The sequence below is a fragment of the Mesoplodon bidens genome (assembly GCF_964165515.1).
Source record: "Mesoplodon bidens genome assembly, chromosome: 19".
NCBI classification, from domain to species: Eukaryota; Metazoa; Chordata; class Mammalia; order Artiodactyla; family Ziphiidae; genus Mesoplodon; species Mesoplodon bidens.
Genome location: NC_138179.1, coordinates 10981451 through 11001036, shown reverse-complemented (window position 1 = coordinate 11001036; position 19586 = coordinate 10981451). Strand labels below are relative to the sequence as shown.

At 48.8% G+C, this 19586-nt stretch overlaps 2 protein-coding genes across 2 annotated transcripts in view; both read right to left on the bottom strand.

Moving 5' to 3' along the window:
- Positions 1-19106, bottom strand: part of ASIC2 (acid sensing ion channel subunit 2) — a gene marked incomplete at its 5' end in the record, with an annotated part of 988380 nt that extends 969274 nt beyond the window's left edge. The window contains one exon of the mRNA XM_081218213.1: positions 18552-19106. Coding sequence (XP_081074339.1) covers positions 18552-19106 — 555 coding nt within the window. The remainder of the gene's footprint in view (positions 1-18551) is intronic.
- Positions 12810-13151, bottom strand: LOC308607660 (uncharacterized protein C10orf143-like; the record flags this gene model as incomplete). The annotated part of the gene is made up of 1 exon (XM_081219822.1): positions 12810-13151. One exon carries the CDS (start codon positions 13149-13151, stop codon positions 12810-12812), a length of 342 nt encoding a protein of 113 aa, XP_081075948.1.
- Positions 19107-19586: the final 480 nt, after the last annotated feature.

The following is a 19586-nucleotide window of genomic DNA, read 5'->3' as shown; positions in this document are numbered from 1 at the left end:
AGGAAGGTAGCTTTGAATCCATCAAGTGAAATCATCATTATCCATGTTCCGTGTTAATCCTCTGGGCTCATTAACATGCCAGATAATTAGCGCCCCTAAGCAGGCAAGGCGAAGAGCAGGGTGCGGGGAGGAAACGCTGCCCCTGTTTGTGGACTATCAGTCAAGTGATGCAGGGTAAGAGACAGAACCGTGGTACCAAGGGTTCCTGGGGACAGTCACGCTTGCACTCACTGGATGCCGCTCCCCTCTGTGAGCCCCACCCTGCTCCACTCTCTTGGCATCCAGAAGCCCCTCCCTCTGGTCTCAAAGCCAGATAGCCGTGGAATTGTCCAGTTATCCAGGGCAATACAGGCAGGAGGAAGGAGAATACGAAACTGGCCCCATGGCCCCTCTGTGCCCCCCTGGCAGAAGCTCTTCATGCACTGCCTGGGAAGGCAGAAGAGGGGAGTAAATGGGACCATGAATCTAGAGACCTTGGCAATTTCTTTAATCTCTTGCACCTCAGTCCTGACACACAATATGAGGAGTCAGAGTACCTCTCTCATCCCATCACCGGGAGGTGCTTTCAACACCACCGGGCACATAGCAAGTGCTCAGCAAATGACTGGCTCTCATCATGTACCCAGGTAGTTTAATTAAATGGAATCCACATGTGAGACTTCCCCTTCCTACCCCACCTCCCCTGCTCTCACTGAGGAGGGATGCCGCATGAACTCCCCGGAGACAGGTGCAAGGCAGCACAAGCACTGGGCATCACCTGGGGAGGCTCCAGGGAAGTGAGGAGATACCAAGAGTCAGGACAAATATTAGGATCCCTAAGTTTATGACCTGCCTTACGCCATGTGGTCAGTGTTGTCACAGCCCTGCTCCACTCACCTTAGTGCCTGCCACCCCTGTCCCAGGCCTGCCCGGGCTCAGGACCAGTAAGAACCACGTCTGAAAGGTGAACATCCCCATCCTGGGATACGAGGGGATCTGGAAGGAGCCTGTGGTTGCCTTGACTAGAGCTGCATGGACTCCTACCAACCTGCCCTCTCCCTTCCCACCCAGTTATTATGGTAGTTATTACACCAACTCTAGCCTCTGGAAACTGGTAATTAAAGGACAAGAATAAGCATTTATCCTGCCTTTATAGGAGGAACTCTGGTTGATCCCCAGTTGATGAGGGAAAGCTCTTCTTTACAAAAGAATGTCAGCCCATAAATGTAGAAAGAATTGAGAAATCACAATTTTGCAAACTCTAATGAAACTGTTAACTCAGGTTCAAATATGATGGTAAATAGCATATTTACAGGGTACCAGGGTATCATCCCAGAGATGATGGCAGATGATTTGATGATGGGAGGTGATGCAATAGAAAGACCCAGCAGTTGCTACCTTAAACAAGGGATCAAAACTAGCATCTTGAAGGGGGGCACCATCACAGAATAAGCTCCTGCTATGAAGCAATACAAAGTACACAGCTTCATCCATGGAGTTCTCTTGCCAAAGACATTAACCTGAATTTCATCAACTCTTTAAACCCAACGCCGAGTTTGTAAGAAATACAGAGGTGGGAGGAGCAGGTTAAGTGAAGCCACGAGGAACTAACCAGACAGATTCATAATGCGGGATTATTGTATGGGACCGCTTTGTATGGGTCTGTTTTCTTCCAAAAGTCAATACTAAAGGAAGTGTGAATAGCACCATTATTCATAATCACCAGAAAGTGGAAACAGGTCAAAGGATGAAAAGATAAATAAAATGTGACATACCCATATAATGGAATATTTGGGGGGAATAAAAGGAAATGAAATACTGATACAGGCTACAACATGGATGGACCTTGAAAACATAATGCTACACAAAACAAGTCTGTCACAATATATATATTATATAGTATGTGACTGCATTAGTATGAAATGTCCAGAATGGACAAATCTATAGAGACAGAAAGTAGAGTAGTGATGAAAGTACAGTAGTGATTGATGGCGTTTGAAGGCCATGGGGAGCTAACAGCTAATGGATCCAGCTCCTTCTGGGGTTCCTTTTAATGAAAATGTTCTAAAATTCACAATACTGTGAATGCACTAAATCCACTGAATTTTACACTTTATATGGGTGACTTGTATGATATAAGAATTGTATCTCAATAAAGCTATTTTTAAAAACTGTGTTTGTGTGTGTGTTATGTTGGGGGGAGCATTTTGATTAAGTGCAACACATGAATCCTGATTGTATCTTCAGTGGATCCTGAATTTTTAAAGTTAACAAGCTGTAAAAATGTTTGGGGGATAATTGAGGAAATCTGACAATTGAAGAAATCTGTATGGAAGGCAGCCTAGTAGCAGCCAGAGCACACAGAAAGAGGTCCTTGGGGAGAGGCAGGAAGGCAGCCCAGCAGGGACTGGGCCCTTGTGAGGAGGCATCCAGGCAGAGTAGTAGTCTGTAGGGATAAGAAGATGGTCTTCATTCAAGAGAATGGAGCAAACAGTAAATAAGATCGTGGGAGGCAGGTTTCCTACTGCAGGAAAAAAAAGGAAGGACCAATATGGAAAGGGCAAAGACTTCGAATGAACCTGTGGTGTTAGATTAAAATTGGAAGTATCTGTGTCAACTGGTGCTTTTCAATATAGATGCAAATATACATGTAAATATCCTAGCTCTGTCCACTGGGAGGGCCCTGAGCCCTGACAACCTAGTAGCAGTGAGCACACCTGGCACCCAGATCTTGCTTCTAGATACCATTTCCCACTAAAAGGAACCAGGATTCACTGGAGAAATAGCCATTTACAGGACTTGGGCAGCAAAAAACAGATGAGCCTTCTAGCTGGACCAGAACTATGTAAAATGCTCAAGGGATTCAGGGAAATGTCAAAAGGACAGAGATATCAGCTCGAAGGGTTCCCAAATATGGGAGATTTTGAGTTTTGAAAGAATATTAACAGATGAGAACCCATTGAATAAAACAGAAATTGGAGTCTACACTGATATCAATAAATGAACGAATAAAAAGGGAAAAGAGAAAGCTCTTGTGTATTTTAGAAAGCCCACTATGAAATGTAGACGGAAAGATGGAATTAGAAAATCACCATTGGGCGAGCATCACTGTAATTCAAGCAAGAAAAATCAATGGATGATTAAAAAAAAACAGAGGGTGAAAGCGGGATGAGAAATGGGGTTTTACACAGTCTCAGAGCATTTCCCTGGAAGACACCAGGTTAATCAAGCGATAAAAGTTAACACTATAACTATTGGGACAAATCAATATTGTGTGCCTCCAGATAGGATACAATGAGAAGAATCCTGGACCCATCCTGTGAAATTCAGCCAAAAATTCATTATCGGGGTCTAATCAAGAGGGAACATCAGACGGAAAATCATTTGGGAAAATGACTGGCCTTGAATTACTAAAAAAATGTCAAGGTCATGAAGGTCAGGAAGAAACTGAGAAGCAGTTCCAGAATAAAGGATCCGGGATGGGATCCTTTGGCCAAAGAGGACATCGATGGGACCACTGGATATGCAGGAATCCTTTGCACTAGTCTTACAACATTTATATCTTTAAAATTGTTTCAAAAGGGAAAAAAACAATTATACATATCATCTCCTTTGGGAAGATTTTTAGAGCCTACCCTGTGTTGCCTTGTGCAAACTTCGGTTGTTGCACGTAATCTGTTTACTGCTCAGCCTGCCCTCCAGGCTGTGAGCGCCTGACCTCCTGGACTGGGCCTTATTCATTTCCATTTCTTTACAGCTTAGCCCAGAGCATAGAAAGCACTCAGTGGGTGTTTTTTGAACCAATGTGCTGGGCAACTCACAACCCCTGAGATTGGCTAGTATATCCCTGGACATACTGACTGACTGTTGGTAAATTCCTCCAGATAGGAAGCTGAAATATGCCTCTCTACAAACCCAGAGCATCTATCTGCCCTACAGCAATGAGCTATGTGTCCTGGGAGTGTCCTGCTTCTCAGGAGCATGTTGCCTGAGACCACAGGCTCCAAAGAGCAGCCTTCTTGCCTCACTGCTGCGGGGAGAACAATGGTCCCTGTTTGTTTAATCCCAGCCCATTGTGGCAGCCTTGACTGCACAGAGTTCACTTGTGATTCACGTGAGCTCCCAGAGGTTTGCAGCCATAATTCAACGTTTGTTAATAGCCACTTAGAACGTCCCTGAAATAGCTAACAGGCCCAGGGGATAAAAGGTGTTCTGCTAAGAAATCATTCTAGGAAGGCAGAAGCAGCCTTGCCCCAACTTTAGAAGACACTGTTATTTCCAGTTCATGGAGAGGCTTCTCTCTCACTGGCTGCCTTCTCACACTCTAGAGGGATGGGTATCTCTCAGGGCCGCCAGGGAGAAAGTGGGACCTGAAATTCCCTACATCATCATGGCGGACGTGCTAAAACATTTTCCCCATCACCCCTGCTTCCGAGAAAGGTCCCTCGATTGCCATATCCAGTGGGCGAGGAGAAAACAAAAGAGAACACAGTCCAGACAATCCCAGGAGAAAGCACCCAGGTCAGAGAACAGAAATGAGGAAACAGAAAAATATCATACTGAATTAGAAGCCGAAACGTTGGTATGTAGAAGGAGATGCAAACAGGAAGGAGGGTGAGAACCAACTCACAGAGGTTGAGCTCTACCATGCTGCATAGTTTACAACTCATTTAATTCTCCCCAAATTGAATTAAATATCTTGTCCCAGGTCATCTAACTAGTAGATGATCATAGAATTTCAACCGAGATTGTCTCACTCTGGAACCCCAGCTCTCAACCACCGTGTTATCCTGTCACCTGCACATTTGTTCAGAGCCCACGTGAACTGGACGTTCAAATTCAAGTCACTGATTCGGAGGCAGAAGCTCTCAATGCCAAGCTCTCGCCAGCCGGTCCCTTCAACAGATTTGTTTCTCGTAAAGTTATCATTTCTGCCACCCAGAGGCGGATTTAAAATGGGGAAGTGGAGTCAGAAAAAGCCAGCAAGGCAGAATCCCATGCACATCTGAAACAGATGCTCATTTCCTAATGTCAGACCCTGGAGCCCCCCAGCTGGCGATCTGGAGAGACGGCAAGTGTCACCCTGGCAAGAACAGACTTCTCAAGCTTCTTGACTTTCCTGAAGAGGGTGCTGTGGAATGGCTTGGCCCTTCCACTTGTGTATTTCTGAGCCAAGAGACCAGGCAGGAGAGAATAAAGGATCTGATGCAAATCTGCAGAGCTGGGAGGTCAAGGGGACCACAGACGTATGTCCAGCTCTTAGAGGTGTGGTACTTGCAACAGGCAGAAATCACGGCAGCAGGATCCAAAGCCCACCTTCCCCTGAAAAGGGAAAACTGAATTCACAAAGCTGGTGTGCAGTGCCCCTCCTGGGCAGCCAGTGAAGCCAGCTGAGCCGAGATGCGTGACATCAGCCCAGAAAACACCTGCACGTTCATCAGGGGAAAAGGTCTGGGGTGGCCACCTCTCAGAACCAGTCATTTGACTGCACCTGTGTTCCTCCTCCTCCTCTAAGGCTGGAACTGTAGCTGGAAACTCTTGTTCTGCAAAGTTGGACTATTCTCTTGCAGCACAAAACCCTCATCTGGTGCAAACTGTTATATGCAAGATGGATATACAACAAGGTCCTACTGTAGAGCACAGGGAGCTATATTCAATGTCCTGTGATAAACCATAATGGAAAAGAATATGAAAAAGAATGTGTGTATATATATTTATATATAACTGAATCACTTTGCTGTGCAGCAGAAATTAACACGACACTGTAAATCAACTATACTTCAATAAAATTTTTTTTAAAAACCCTCATCGGGCCTTCAGTCACAGAGAGCTAGGATGCCTTTGCCTCTTCTCTCAGTTTACTGCACAAAGGCAAGGGATGCGGGTAAGGGCTAGAAGGCTACGTGGACAGCTGAGCACTACGGTTTCAAGCTGAGGTCTCCCCTGCACTTCACTCTCAGCTCTGGTAGCTGCTGGGCCCCTGGTTCCCGGGGAAGGATACAGAGACACTGAGGGAAATTTCAGCCTAAACTTCAAATCTTTTGAGCTGAAGACTTGCAGATGAATAGCCTGACTTCACTCAGCCCCGCAAAAACAAGCTTGATGGCTTCACAGAGATCCCCAAAGGGAATCAGAAGCCACGAACTCTGATGCCCAACGGTGCCACTTTCTTGCTGACTGACCTTTTATGTCAGTCACTAAACATCTCTGAGCTGTACCTATGTTCAACTCTGAAACAGATGCACTTTTTCCACTTTCAGAGCTATTGTGAGGATCCAATTAGCATCTTAGAAAGGAAGCCTGGAGGGTCTGGAACCAGAGTATCTGTTTCAAATTCCACTTCCACCAATTCTTAGCTAAGTGACTTTAGGCTTGTCATTTAACCTTTCCGAGCCTCAATTTTTTCCATACCAAAAAACAGAGTTACAGACAGAGACTGAATTCCAAGTAAAGAACAGGGCTTGAGATACAGCACACACTCAGAAAACATCAGCAATTATTAATAGGTTTTGTAAACTACATAGTTTTGATCTATTTTTCACATACTCTGGGTGTCTTATAGCAGGAGCTGGGTGCCTGGCTTGTTTGCAGCCTCATCCCCATACTCTGGGGATTTGCTGATGTCACTGCGGATTTCCCCCCAAAATCCTTTGCTCTCAGATCCCCGGTCACTATGTCTTATCACCAGCTCATCTTAGTAATAATAAAAGTAACAAAATACTGCCACTCTACATCTGGCCCAATGCTTAAAGTTTCGCTTCTATTATTTCATTCAACTGGTGCACACCATCCTATACAGTAAATACCAGTATGACTATTATTTAATAGGTGAGGAAATGGAGGGGGGGAGGTTAAGTAACTTGCATAAGATCACTACCAAGATCCATTTTTTTAACTCACAGAACAGTTCACTTCTGACACCAAACGTGTGGGTTTTCCCCTCATACCAAGCAATTCTGACACTAACTACCCAGAGTTAGGGCAGACCCCATGGATTAAAGGTTCAGTCCCATAAGACTGTCCCCACTTCAGACACCAATCACCAAGCCACCTGTACTTCTGACCAACTGGCTATAAATCAGGGTTCCCATGACCCCCTCCTCAAGTTTGATAATTTGCTAGAATGGCTCACAGAAGTCAGGAAAAGTTTTCTTACTATCGCTGGTTTATTATAGAGGATACAACTCAGGAACAGCCCGATGGAAGAGATGCATAGGGCAAGGTCTAGGGTAAGGGTCACCGAGCTTCCATGCCTTCTCTTGGTATGACGGCCTCCCAGCACCTCCATGTGTTCACCAACCCGGAAGTTCTCCAAATCCCTTCATTCAGAGGTTCTTATGGAGAGGTGCCATTACATAGGCAGGATTGATTAGATCATGAGCCACTGGTGATTAACTCAATTTCCAGCCCTCTAATCATATGGCTGACGGCAACCAACTCCCATCCTGAAGCTATCCAGGGGCCCAGCAAGAGTCACTTCCTTAGCATAAACTCACATCTGGTTGAAAGGGCCTTATTAGCAGTAACAAAAGATGCTCCTCTCACCCAATCCCTCAAGAAATCGCAAGGGTTTTTCAAGCTCTTGTACCAGGAACCAGGGATGAAGACCAAGTATACATTTCTTATTAATCAAAAAAAAAAAATCACAGTTATGCAAGCCTGGACCCCACACCTGTCTGGCACTGAACTCCACGACTGGCTAAAATATCTCGTTCTGTGATTACCTCCGATGCCAGAGCCCCTTCATCCTCCCCACACCTGCCATAACACCCTGGAGCTCCCAGGCAGGGCATTCTCCCAGCCACATTAACTTCCTTCCCAGCCCCTATAACTGGGTCTATCTCTAGCCCCACCCACCCCAGAGTTACCTTAAACTTGAGTACCTCTCTGTCTCCCCAGCCCCTACCAGAAAGCAGGTCAGGTCCAAGCACACCCAAGATGTGCTCTCTAGGACTGAAGCTAGTGCTGGGAATTTATGACAAATTGCCCTGGGAACTGCTTCTCCAGGAGCCGTGCATACTCCCTTGGGGAGGCCAGGTCATTTGCCAGCCACTCCAAGCTCCGGTGACCCTCACCCACACGTGCCCTGCACTCCCTCTGGATGAACTGAGCATCTTCTGTCTCCAAGGCTTCTCCAGCAGCAACGTTTTTAGTCCCCGCTCCTGAAACAGCCTCAAGGCTGCGCTGTATTGGGAAGTGAGGTGGTGTCGCACGGTGGATGTACTGGCTTGCAGCTACTATCAATCCTTCCCAGCGCCATCTGTCAGTGGCCCTCACGTCTGACCCCAAATATCTGTTCCAAAATGAAATAAATCAAAGATGCTCAGAGTTGAAAGTAACTGTAGAGGTCGTTACATCCAACTCTTTACCTGACATTGATCCACCCCTACAGCATCACCAATAAGCAATTGTATGGCCTCAGCTAGAGTTGAGGACAGGGCACAGGTGGTCCCAGGATGGCTCCTATCTAAGCAGCTGATACCCACCTCTGTGAATGTCTGCCCACCCCTGGGTACCAGCACCGCCTTCTGGCCTCAGAAAGAGAAAACCTCATTCCTCTCCTCTACAAGGACCTTCGAAGTGTGTGAAGACAGCAACCCCCTGGCCTTGAGTCACCTGCTTCCCTTTTCAGGCTAAACAGTCTCGGTTCCTCCCTGCCCTCCTCATCACTCACGGTTTCTGTGACATATGAGGAGCATCACCCCCGGTCAGCCGTACATTTCTCACTGCCTCCTGCTTTATAGATGAGGCCGAGCCACTGCCAGCATCAAAGGCAGTCGCCTCCCCCCCCCCCATGGCTTAAAGCCAGACTGAGGTCCATCCAGGAGGAAATGGCAGTGAAGGCTGGGGGCGGGGTGAGAAAGGGCGGCTTTCAGAGACAGCAGAACTGGGAAATGATGAGAAGGCAGGTGTTGGTAAAGGTGTGAGCTGGAATGTGAGCAGCCTGGGCAGGGACAGGGTCGGAGGGGGGTGGGGGGTGGGGAATGCAGGAGCTGAGAGAATAAGGATAGCTCAGCCCTTAGGACATGGGCAACTTTGGGAAGGGCTTTCCTCAGACAAAAAGTTCCAAAGGGGAGCAAAACAGCTGAGCCTAGAATAGTGGGTCCTAATCAGAGAGAGGCTCACTTGAATTATGAAAAGTCTCCCTTGGACATTGTTACAGGCCCCAGTGGAGGGCACATCAAGGAAGAATGAGGCTTATAAGACTTTTGAAACAGGTATTTCCTTCTTTCTAAGCCAGACACAGGTGCATGTGCCTAAGTGAGTCTCCATGTTGTCAAACAGATGGGGAAGGTAAAACTAATCAATACATAGCTTGGGTTGCCTAGCAGAGCCTGAGATGGGGTTTCTTGTCCACGTGATTTATTGAGGGAATGAGCTCAGGAAAAGCCTAGAAGGGAGTGAGGTATGCAGGATAGGGCAGGGAGAAAAGGTAAGCAAAGACGTGGTTTCAGGAGAAGTCTAGCTCAGCCTGGTCCCATGGAAAGCTCTGGAGTGTAAACTACACCGTAATTTGTGGGTCTTGAGGCAAGGTGCCTGGCATTTTGTACTCCTGTCAGTCAGGAGTCGCTGGCTCCTGGCTGCCCCCAGGTGGTGGGGAGGTGCATAACTTCTCAGATATCTCCAGGAAAGGCAGGGCCAGTAGATTAAGGACCAAGGGCATCCTCCCGTTCTCAGTGCAGAAGCTTGCAGCCCCAGCAGCAGGCAAGGGGATCTGGATGGAACACCAACAGCATCTTTCACAGATGCCCTTGCTAATGTGTACACAGACCCCTGCTCACAACTGTAGGACCAGTGTGATGGAAACTTTCAGTCAGACTGATGAATGGCAGCCAGACACACACGGCTCATGGACAGAGTTTTGACGGTAGGGTTCTGTGCCTCCGTATTCCCACTACAGCCACTCAGCGTATCAGGGTGTTTTTCCTTCCAGTGTACAGCTCTATCTACGTTACACAAACTAATAAATAGATAAATATATCTGGTTACAAAATAACACCAATTCTCTGCTCCCACACATAAGTTAAAGTTATTTCAGCGAACAAATGCGAGATCAGAAAATAAATTTCGATTGTGTTCTACTGTATTACAGTTCTCCAAGTGGGCAAGTCCTTGGGAGTCACCTAGTTGAACCCCCTCATCTTACAAGTGAGGAAACGGAGGCCCACAGAAGCTAATTACCTTGCCCAAGGCTGGGCCACTCCATCAACAGAAGTCAATAAACCCAAGCAAATATGTTCCTTCTGTGCTTTGTACTTTACTTCTCCTGAGTATAAATTTCTGTGGCCAGTGAGGCAATCAATAGGGAATGGACCTGATTGATGAGAAAATAAGTGCTGGGAGATGGAGAGATGGTTTAGCATCCAAAGGATGACCCTTTTCAGAATGTTCTTCCCAAATGAAGCCCATCCTGATAAATAGGCTTCTATCACAGGCTTCCAGTAACCACTAAGTCCCACCTGTATGGACTGGTTTTAAGTCTGTTGCAGGGGAGAAATATGATACATGGAATTTCAAATCTGCAGGGGTGTTGTAGCCCATTAGTTTCAGATTACAATAGATCATGGGTCAAATAGCCCCGCTGGTCAAGTTTGATATGGCAACCCAGCTCCATCAAACATAAACACTCAGATGAAAAAGAGACCGCGCAAAGCACACTTTCAGATATCTCTAGACCCAGGTGGCATATTTTTGTTCTGCTGGAGAGAATGCGACACTTGATACTTTGAAATACGAACTGATCTATGGGAACAACGCCTCGGACAACAAACTTGGTGCTAAAAGCTACCAATTCAAAAAAATTAAAAAATAAAAATAAAATAAGAGCTACCCATTCAGTCGTTGGGGATTTTTTTCATGGGATCCCATTTCAGCTCTTTCCTCTAGAAATCGGTAGCAAACCAGGATTCAGAAACTTTACAGAAAATTGTCTAGAATTCATCTCTTCGTTAAGGGAAGGAGTTTCTGCAGAGAGGAAAAGAGAACCACTGTAGAGAGGGGGGAAGAATCAATTCCCAATCTGGTAAGCTTGCAGGTAGCCTTCTTCCATCAGCATCCTGGAGGTCCGAGAACTCCCAGGGACAGAGATGCAGACATACAGCAACTAGGCACCAGCTTAGTGGCCCGCTGCCGCTTCAGCTTTTCTTGCAAGCAGATGGTGCAGGTCATTGTAATAGTCAGCTCTTAGTCAGTGTCCTAGTCCCTTCATCACATCAGACAGAAGTCAATACACCCCTGAAAGCTTTACTTCCAGAGAGCCATGACCTAACATTCTGAAAACTAGAAGATCCCAGCTGGAGGCTGGCACCACAGAAAACCACTCACACAGCTGGGCAGAGGTTGCCCCTCCAAGGTAATGGCAAATGCTCACAAAACTTCCAAGCAACTTAAGGAATAGGAAAGACCAGCTACTTTGCATTCAATGCAATCTAGACCATTTTAACATAGAGCCTAGAAACTTCCCAGGTGAGGGAGAGTCAGGGCCTACACTGTGTGCTGAGGCGTGCAGGGATGGCCGTGCAAGGAGAACCTCCTGGTCTTCATGGTCCAGGGTCCTCATGGTCATGAGGGGTTGGGCTTCATCCAGGAACGAGGTCAAGCCTCAGTCAGAAGATCTAATTTGGTGTCAACAAACACATCTCTGATTCAACCCAACAAACATACAACAAACAGGACCAAGATGGCTTCAGGTAAATGCACACCAGGACTGTCAATAAATTGCCATCAAAAAAGAGTAACTGGTGTTCAGCTGTGGACCCATAATCCAAGGACGCTGAGTTAAGAGGGGCAATTACCCCTCCCTCTCACCAATTATCCCTGGATGCTTCTGGCAGATAAGACAAAATATATCCCACCAAAGGGGTATCGCTCAGACCCATGGAGACATATCTTTGGATTTTATTTTTACTCTAAGTGGACCTTTGAGGGAATTTCTAACACCCTGGAGACTACCCAGGGGACCCAGGATGAAGAAAGCAAGGTGACACTGACTAAGTGTGCACTGCATGCCAGACGAGGTATCACATGTACACATGTGTGATCACATGTGTGATCCCAGGTGTGACCAAATGGAGCTACTCCCCAAATACTAAAATAATACATGTAATTATACCTAAGATGCTATTCTGGGACATTTTTTCTTCTTTATTCTTTCCCACGCTTCCCAAGTTTTCTCCAGTGACTGTGGGTTGTTTCTATTGTTTCTATAATCAGAAAGTGTACTGTTAAAATAATAACAATAATGAGACAAGTCTTCCCAATGCAGGTGGAATCCTGGGTCCCTATACTGAAAAGGGAAGCCAAAAAATGGCTATTTCAGTTGACATCAGAGTCACCTGACAGTTGAAAAACTTCAAACCCACTTCACACACTCAGGACACATTGTAAGAGCTTTCCCTGTGCTAAGCAGTTCTAAGTCCTGAGAATATCAAGTTAGAAAAGACATCATGTCTTACGGGGAGGAGAAACTGAAATGGGCAATGAATAAAAATTATCAGTGGTTAAAGAATTCAGTTTTAAATTAAATCATCTCTAAGGCTCCTTTTAGCCTAAACACTTCATGATTCTAATGCAAGGAAAAGTATAATGACTGCTCTAGGAGAGGATAATCCAAAGGCTGTTTAGAGAACAGGAGAGGAAGAGATTAAATTAGATTATGACATGGGGAGAGGGGTTGGCAGTGGTTTCCTGGAGAAGGCCACAGAGATATTAGAGCCAGATTTTTTGGGGGGGTGGGGGGGTCATATTATTTATTCGAAATCCAGGGCATGTTTGGCAGTTACAGTGAATCAACCGAAATACAGTTAGTTCAAGTTGCTGGATCTTTGATTTCACCGTTGTGCAGGATTACACCACAAAACGCAATGTAACCTGCAGAAACTTCCAGGCTCCCCCGCAATGCACCTTGGGCAAGGCTGGGCCCAGCTCTTTCCGCCATCCTGAGGAACCCCTACACTTGGTCGCCCCTGGTCGCCGTCTGGCCGCGGTGCGGGGAGGTGGCCTCTGGGCTGGGCATCCGGTGGCTCGGGCTCCTCGCTGCCCCAGGACAGTGGCACGTGCGCCTTCACGTGGAGGCAGCCCCGCTCCTGCGCCCGGGCCCATTTCACGTTCCCCGGCACCTGCAGCTCCTCTGGCCTCCTCCATCGCCACCGGCCCAGTACCAGGGTGTCCATGCGGTCCCAGGCCCGAGTTCACCCAGCCTCTCATCCCCGCTGGCGACCACGCCTAGAGCCGGATTTTAAAGGATGAGAAGGATTTCAATAAGTAGACAGAGAGAGAGAGAGGTGAGAGATGAAAAGAAGTAAGACAGGCCCATGAGCAAAGGATGCTGGGTCAGTTCAGGAAACAGCAAGTAACCATTGAATCAAAAAAAAAAATCTTTGCTGGGTATTTACTGGGGGCAGACCCTGCATTCAGCATGAAGGATGCAGAGAATGTGTTTGATGAGACAAGACTCCTGCTCTCAACACCCCACCCCCATCCAGAGGGGATGGGAAATGGGCCATGAGCTTTCAGATGGCAAGGATCTGGTCTAGCTCTCTCCCTGTTACATGGGAGGTGCTCTGTTTGATTAACAAAGGAACGGATGTGCAGACATACAGCACACACACTCGTGATAAAAGATGCAGGCCTGCTACCCAGGCCACTCGACTCTTATCAGGGGTTAGGGCAGCACAAGCTTCCTGGGCTGAGGTTAGTGGCGTGACCTGGACCGGAAGCCAAGATGGCAGGTAAGGAGACGATGTTTAGGCAGCAGAACTGATACGGAAGTACTGAGAAAAGGGAACGTTTGTCATATTATGAGAATTAAGGATCCCGCAAACACAGCAGTTGCCCATACTCCAAAGCTGTTAGTGAGTCACAGTGTGGAATAGCGAGAAGGTCGCTGTCCTGAAGTCAAGACAGCCAGAATCCAACTAAGGCTCAGTCAGCACTGCCGTGGGACACTAAGCAAAGCGTGGGGCCCACCCTGTACGAGGAACCTGCCAGGCACTAGCTCTTGGCATCCTTTGGCCTCCCTGGAACAGTACAGCAACTCTGAGTGGCAGTTATTATTGTTCCTAATTAGAGACGGAGAGAGTAAGATTAAGAAATTCGCCCAAGATTACACATCAAAGAGGGGGTACGGTTGGAATTCCAGCTCAGATCTCTCCCCAAAGCCCACCTTCTTCACACACCCGCTCCTCATGTGATAAGAAGTAATAAGCTTAGCTAGGGATCCACCAGCCTGTGGCAAGATTTCCAAATGTGTGAGCTGCCTGAGCCCTCCCCTCCACATCTCTATAAGGCTATGTGATGTAGACGCCTCTAACAAGATCCCATTGTGGAGAGACCTTTCTTTCAGTAAGAAAAGAAGGAAATGCCTTTCCTAAGCAATCTCTAGTTTAAAGTACACACACACACACACACACACACACACACACACTATGGCAATCAGTTTAAAAATGCAGACTGAGGGGTCATTTGCAATCCTGAACTTGGAGGCAGATGAACCCCAATGTGATAAGCAGAGAAACAATGTGAAACAATCACGTGCTAGTCACAAACAGTGGGGTTGCCACCTGTCCGCAATAGTTAGTTATTGAACCCAGCTGTGACCTCCACTCTACAAAACCCCAGCTCTGTGATGCTGGGCTTTAACTCAGGGTTCCATGCAGAGAAAGCAGCAGCCTCCTCTCTATCCCTGGTCTATCCTGACAGCATTAACTCATCAGCGGACTCTTCTGGAGGGCTGCAAACAGGGCGGGTAGGCTGGACAATAAAAACCCTCCTACGACAGGCTTCCCTGGTGGCTCAGTGGTTAAGAATCCACCTGCCAATGCAGGGGACACGGGTTCGATCCCTGGCCCGGGAAGATCGCACATGCCGCGGAGCAAGGAAGCCCACGTGCCAGAACTACTGAGCCTGCGCTCTAGAGCCCGCGAGCCACGACTACTGAAGCCTGTGTGCCACAGCTACTGAGCCCGCGTGCCACAGCTACTGAAGCCCACGCGCCTAGAGCCTGTGCTCCGCAACAAGAGAAGCCACCGCAATGAGAAGCCCGCGCACCACAATGAAGAGTAGCCCCCGCTCGCGCAACTAGAGAAAGCCTGTGAACAGCAACGAAGACCCAACACAGCCAAATATAAAAACAAAGAAAGAAAGAAATTTATATTTAAAAAAAACCTCCTACGAATCTTGAAAACAACCCCGCCTTACATCTTGTGACATCTAGTTGTCACAAGGCACAAGAGATCGATTTTTCACATATATTGTCTCACACGATTCGTTTTCCCTGTGAGTTACAAAATCACATGTTACTGTCACACATTCCACGAGCAAGTCGATGCTGAGAGAGGGTACAAAATACGACCCAGGGAATAAGCTAGGAAGTGATGGAGCTGGGATTCGAACCTATGTCTTCCTACTCCTAATCTTCACTTCAGCTCATCCAGTCATGGCCAGAGACACACCCCCTGGCCAGCCTTCTCACCCCAACTCCTTTCCTTCCACTCTGGGTCAGCAGGGTGATCTCCGCGGCATAGACACTGTTGAATCAAAGCCCTCTTCCCAGGAGAGAAAAGTATGCGCCTATCTGAAGTCAGATGGTCTTAGGTGAGGGCTAAGAGTGTACCTGCCGAAGCATGGAGCACACCTGTTTACATGGCAGTCAGAGTCCCACACCTGGCTTCTGGGACTTTTAACCTCCACAGACAAACTTTCACTCTGCTAGAATCATGGCTCATTCGCTAATTAAAGGGTACTATGCACACCAGCTAAGAACTTGGAATAAGGAAGCGTATGCGAAAGCATTAGACCTGGAGATGGCACTAGGTACGCTTTGCAGAAAAAGAAAACCAGGAAAAATGATCCACCTGGGGCAGCCCCTCCCCACACTTACTCTCTAATAAGCTAGGCACAGCTCATAGGGAAGGAAGCCACCCAGCATAGGACAAACCCAGGGAGAGCCCAGTAAATTAACCAAAGGGAGAGGGATACGCAATAGAGAGAATGAATGAGAGAGAAAGCTGGTGAGCCAACTTCTCCCATAACCACCTGTGAAGTCTCCCTCTCCTCTGGCGCACCCCAGGCCAAGGAGCCAGGGAGACAAGGGCGAGTGGGAAGGATTAGCCCTCACTGCAAGGTCTTGGAATGAACTTGGCATCATGTCCGCGCCTTGTAGCATGGCTGCTCATTGCACTCAATGGGTGAAAAAGATCAGCCTCCTGCCTGGAGTATGCTCCAGGTTTCCTAGAGTGGGTGCCCTTTTGGACACTCTCCTGAACAGCTTGGCAATCCAGCCCTGAGACCCATCCCCTTTTCAATGCTAGAGGAGGTCATCTATTGAGAGTCAGTCTAAGGAGGGACACTCAACCAAATCGGTCTTGAACCTGGTGAGGATGGCAGATAATGACATGACACTTACTAAGTAATAAACTGTGCCCACAGCCAGCTTCATTATTTAAGAGACAACCTGGAAAGGTCAAAGGTTTGGGTCAGGTTTTACAGCCTGATCTTTGGCCTCTTGGGACCCCAGGGACCGAAATGACAGGCTAAGTACAAAACTGCAGCCTGGGATCAAAGAACCTTTCCTTCTAAGTGGAACTTGGTCATGAATTGAGAGGAAGCCACTAGGTGGACATGTGGCCATGACGATGCTTGAGAACTTGGCCCAGGGGCTGCTACCAACTGCAGTTGCTCTCCGTGCCACCTTCTCTCTCTCTCTGCTGTCTGCATGTTCCATGTGTGTTTCTGAGCTGCGTGGTGCAGTGGCGAAGCGGAGCGTTGCCACGGCGCTAGAAAGCACGGGGCGGATACAGGGATAGTTTCAGCCTCCAGGAATGAGGCTTTTTCCCCAACTCTCCCCAAGCCACCCAAGACATTGTGCGTGACACGTTTTCGGATCCTGTTTGCTCCATTTAGAAAGGCTTCCAGGACTGCTGGTCCCTTCCCCCCAGCTCAGACCTGCTTCCTCTTTCGCATACCTACACCACAGCCTGATCTTGCCGGGCTCTTTTGCACAGTGTTTCAAACGGATAATACAAAACAACTCCCCCAGGAAAGAGAGCTCCAGGGGATGCCAGAGGCGATGAGCCCTCCCCCAGACCCACGCCCCACCCCCGCCCACCCCCAGGCACTCTTGGCTTTTCCAGAATCAGAGACAGCGCACAGCAAGCATAGAGGCCGTGTGCAGAGACTGGTTGTAGCATTAAAAGAAACTCAGAGCAAGAGACTGGTAGGCAGTGGCTCTGAGAGCCGGAGGGGAGTGGATGCACCACAGAGAAAGGTAGGGCATGTCTTAATTAGGCAGAGGACCTCAGACAAGCGCTGACAACAGAGTCCAGTCTCTTTGCAATTGCAGTACCTGCCACCCCGAAATTACAACTGCAATTTGGCTCAAGTCTCTGAGACTCAAAAGCTCTCGGTTCTCCCTTAAGGCGGCTTTGGGAGAAGCGGCCACACTAGGCTTCCGGAGGGTCCCACAGCACCTGATGTCCCAGGCCCACCTGGGAGCAAGGAGGTGTGGGCAGCTGCAACCAGACCTGTTATGCCAAGTTCTGCCCAGCAGCCCACTAATTAGGCAGACACAGAGCCCTGGCAGCCACAGCTCTCCTCCCATTCTTCCCCTGGCCCTCCAGGAAGCCCCGTCCCGAACGGGATCCACCTCCCCCTCCGCTTTTCCTCTTTACTCAGCTCCACTCTCCTCCTCCAGGCTTGCGGATCTCACAGCTGCTCGCCCCCTCCCCACACCACTCCCCTCGTATCCACGTTGTTAAGGGATCATCATACAGACAGCAACCGAGCCTTTGAGTTTCAAGCTGAAACTCGCAGACCAGCCAGCCTGCAACGTTTCACCCTCCCAGGCATCTCACTGCCCATCCTGTGCATGGGTCTCCACCTAGACCCTCCTCTTTGGCCCAGGGACCCTGAACATCTCTTTGTTTTTAACCTGCCAGTAGACCAGACAGAGACCCGGGGTTCCCCTGGCCTCTCCTCTCCCCGCACGGAGCTCAAAATCCACACAGGAAAAGGAAGGAAAAAGACTTCCACACCTTTGCAGCATCACCTGCTCCAGCAAGCTCCCAAAGCCACTGGAACCATCCAGGCTGCCTGGGGCCCCCCCACCCCCTTTCCTGGCAGCTTTAAGCTCCAGCCCAGCCCACAGGATGCAGTGCCTGATGCCACTTCCGAGCAGAGAGAGAGAGAGAGAAAACGCTACCTCGTCAATGACAAGCTGTTCCAATCGCACAGCTCAGACACCACCAAGTGCCCTGGACCACGGACAGCTCAGGCCTCCTCCCTCTGGGTGGGTGGAAGGCAACTCAGCACCTCTGGGGTAACCATCCGCCACCACGGCCAGGCCCCCTGCTCGCCCCGCACATCTGACCAGACAAGAGTGCTCCAACCCAGCAGGCAGACCTCTCCGACCAGTTCCAACAACTCTGGCCAACTACCCTCTTGGCCTTCAACTGAGACACTGCTCTCTCTCCTGCTCCAAAGCACAGAGAGACCTCGAACCAAGCCGCAGACCGCCAGCGTGGCACTTCTCAAAAGCACTGAGCGCAAAAATGAGCCGAAAGCCAAGTACTCACTGTGGTGAAGTCCTGGTGGCCACACTCCTGCCCTTTGAACTTGCAGTAGAGCATCATGTCCTTCAGGTCATGGCCCACGCGGTGCAGGAACTCCAGCATGCTGAACTGCTTGGGTTTGTAGTGCTTGAAGTTGGCCTTCTGCCGCAGGGCCTCCAGCACCGTGGGGTCAGCCAGGTGCGGGTCCGGGATCTGCAGGTTGACGTCCAACAGGGCGAGCAGCTCCCCGGCGTGGTACAGATCATTGGTGGTGAGCCTGGAGAAGCGGAAGCCGTTGAGGTTACAGAGGGTCACGGCTGGGAAGACCAGGCTTTGGGCCACCACCTCATCCACCTTGGTGACGTGCTGGTAAGAGAAGTAGTAGGACACCCTCTCAGAGCTCTCCACCAGCAGCAGGCCCAGAGAGCCCACGAAGGCCACGGCCCAGAGCACACGCCGGATGGTCAGCGGCCCGTACACGAAGATGTGGCGGATGCCGTGGAGGGTGGAGGTGTTGGCGAAGATCTGGATGCTAGAGGGCTGCAGGCTACCCTCGCTGGGGCTCTCCTTGAGGTCCATGGGGACCCTGTGCAGTTCCGCAACTGGCTTCAGGTTGATCAGATTTCAGGGAAGAGCTCCCAGTCCTCGGGCTCTGCTTAAACCTTGACGTTCAAGGGAGGGAAAGAAAGGCAAGCAAGCATCAGGCCAGGTGCCGTGAGTTTATCCTGAGAGCCCAGCCGCACGCTGCCAGGGGTGAGTGTTTATATCAAACCCATTCAAACTCTAGCTCCTGATTTTGTCCAGGCGATAAGGAAGGCTGGTTTTATTTAGGGAGACACCAAGGTGATGTGGAAGAGATGTGGGTGGGAAGGGAGAGCTTAGCCAATGGAAATAAAGTCCTCCCCCCTACACACGCCACTAGAGACAAGATTAAAAGCGAGAGCGAGGGAGAAAATGCTTAAAACAAGTCGCTCAGCAGCTCGGAGCCTGTTAACCAGTGCGTAATGCCCCGCGTTAACCATCCTGGGGATGTCAGGGCGGCCACGCTGATGCACTGCG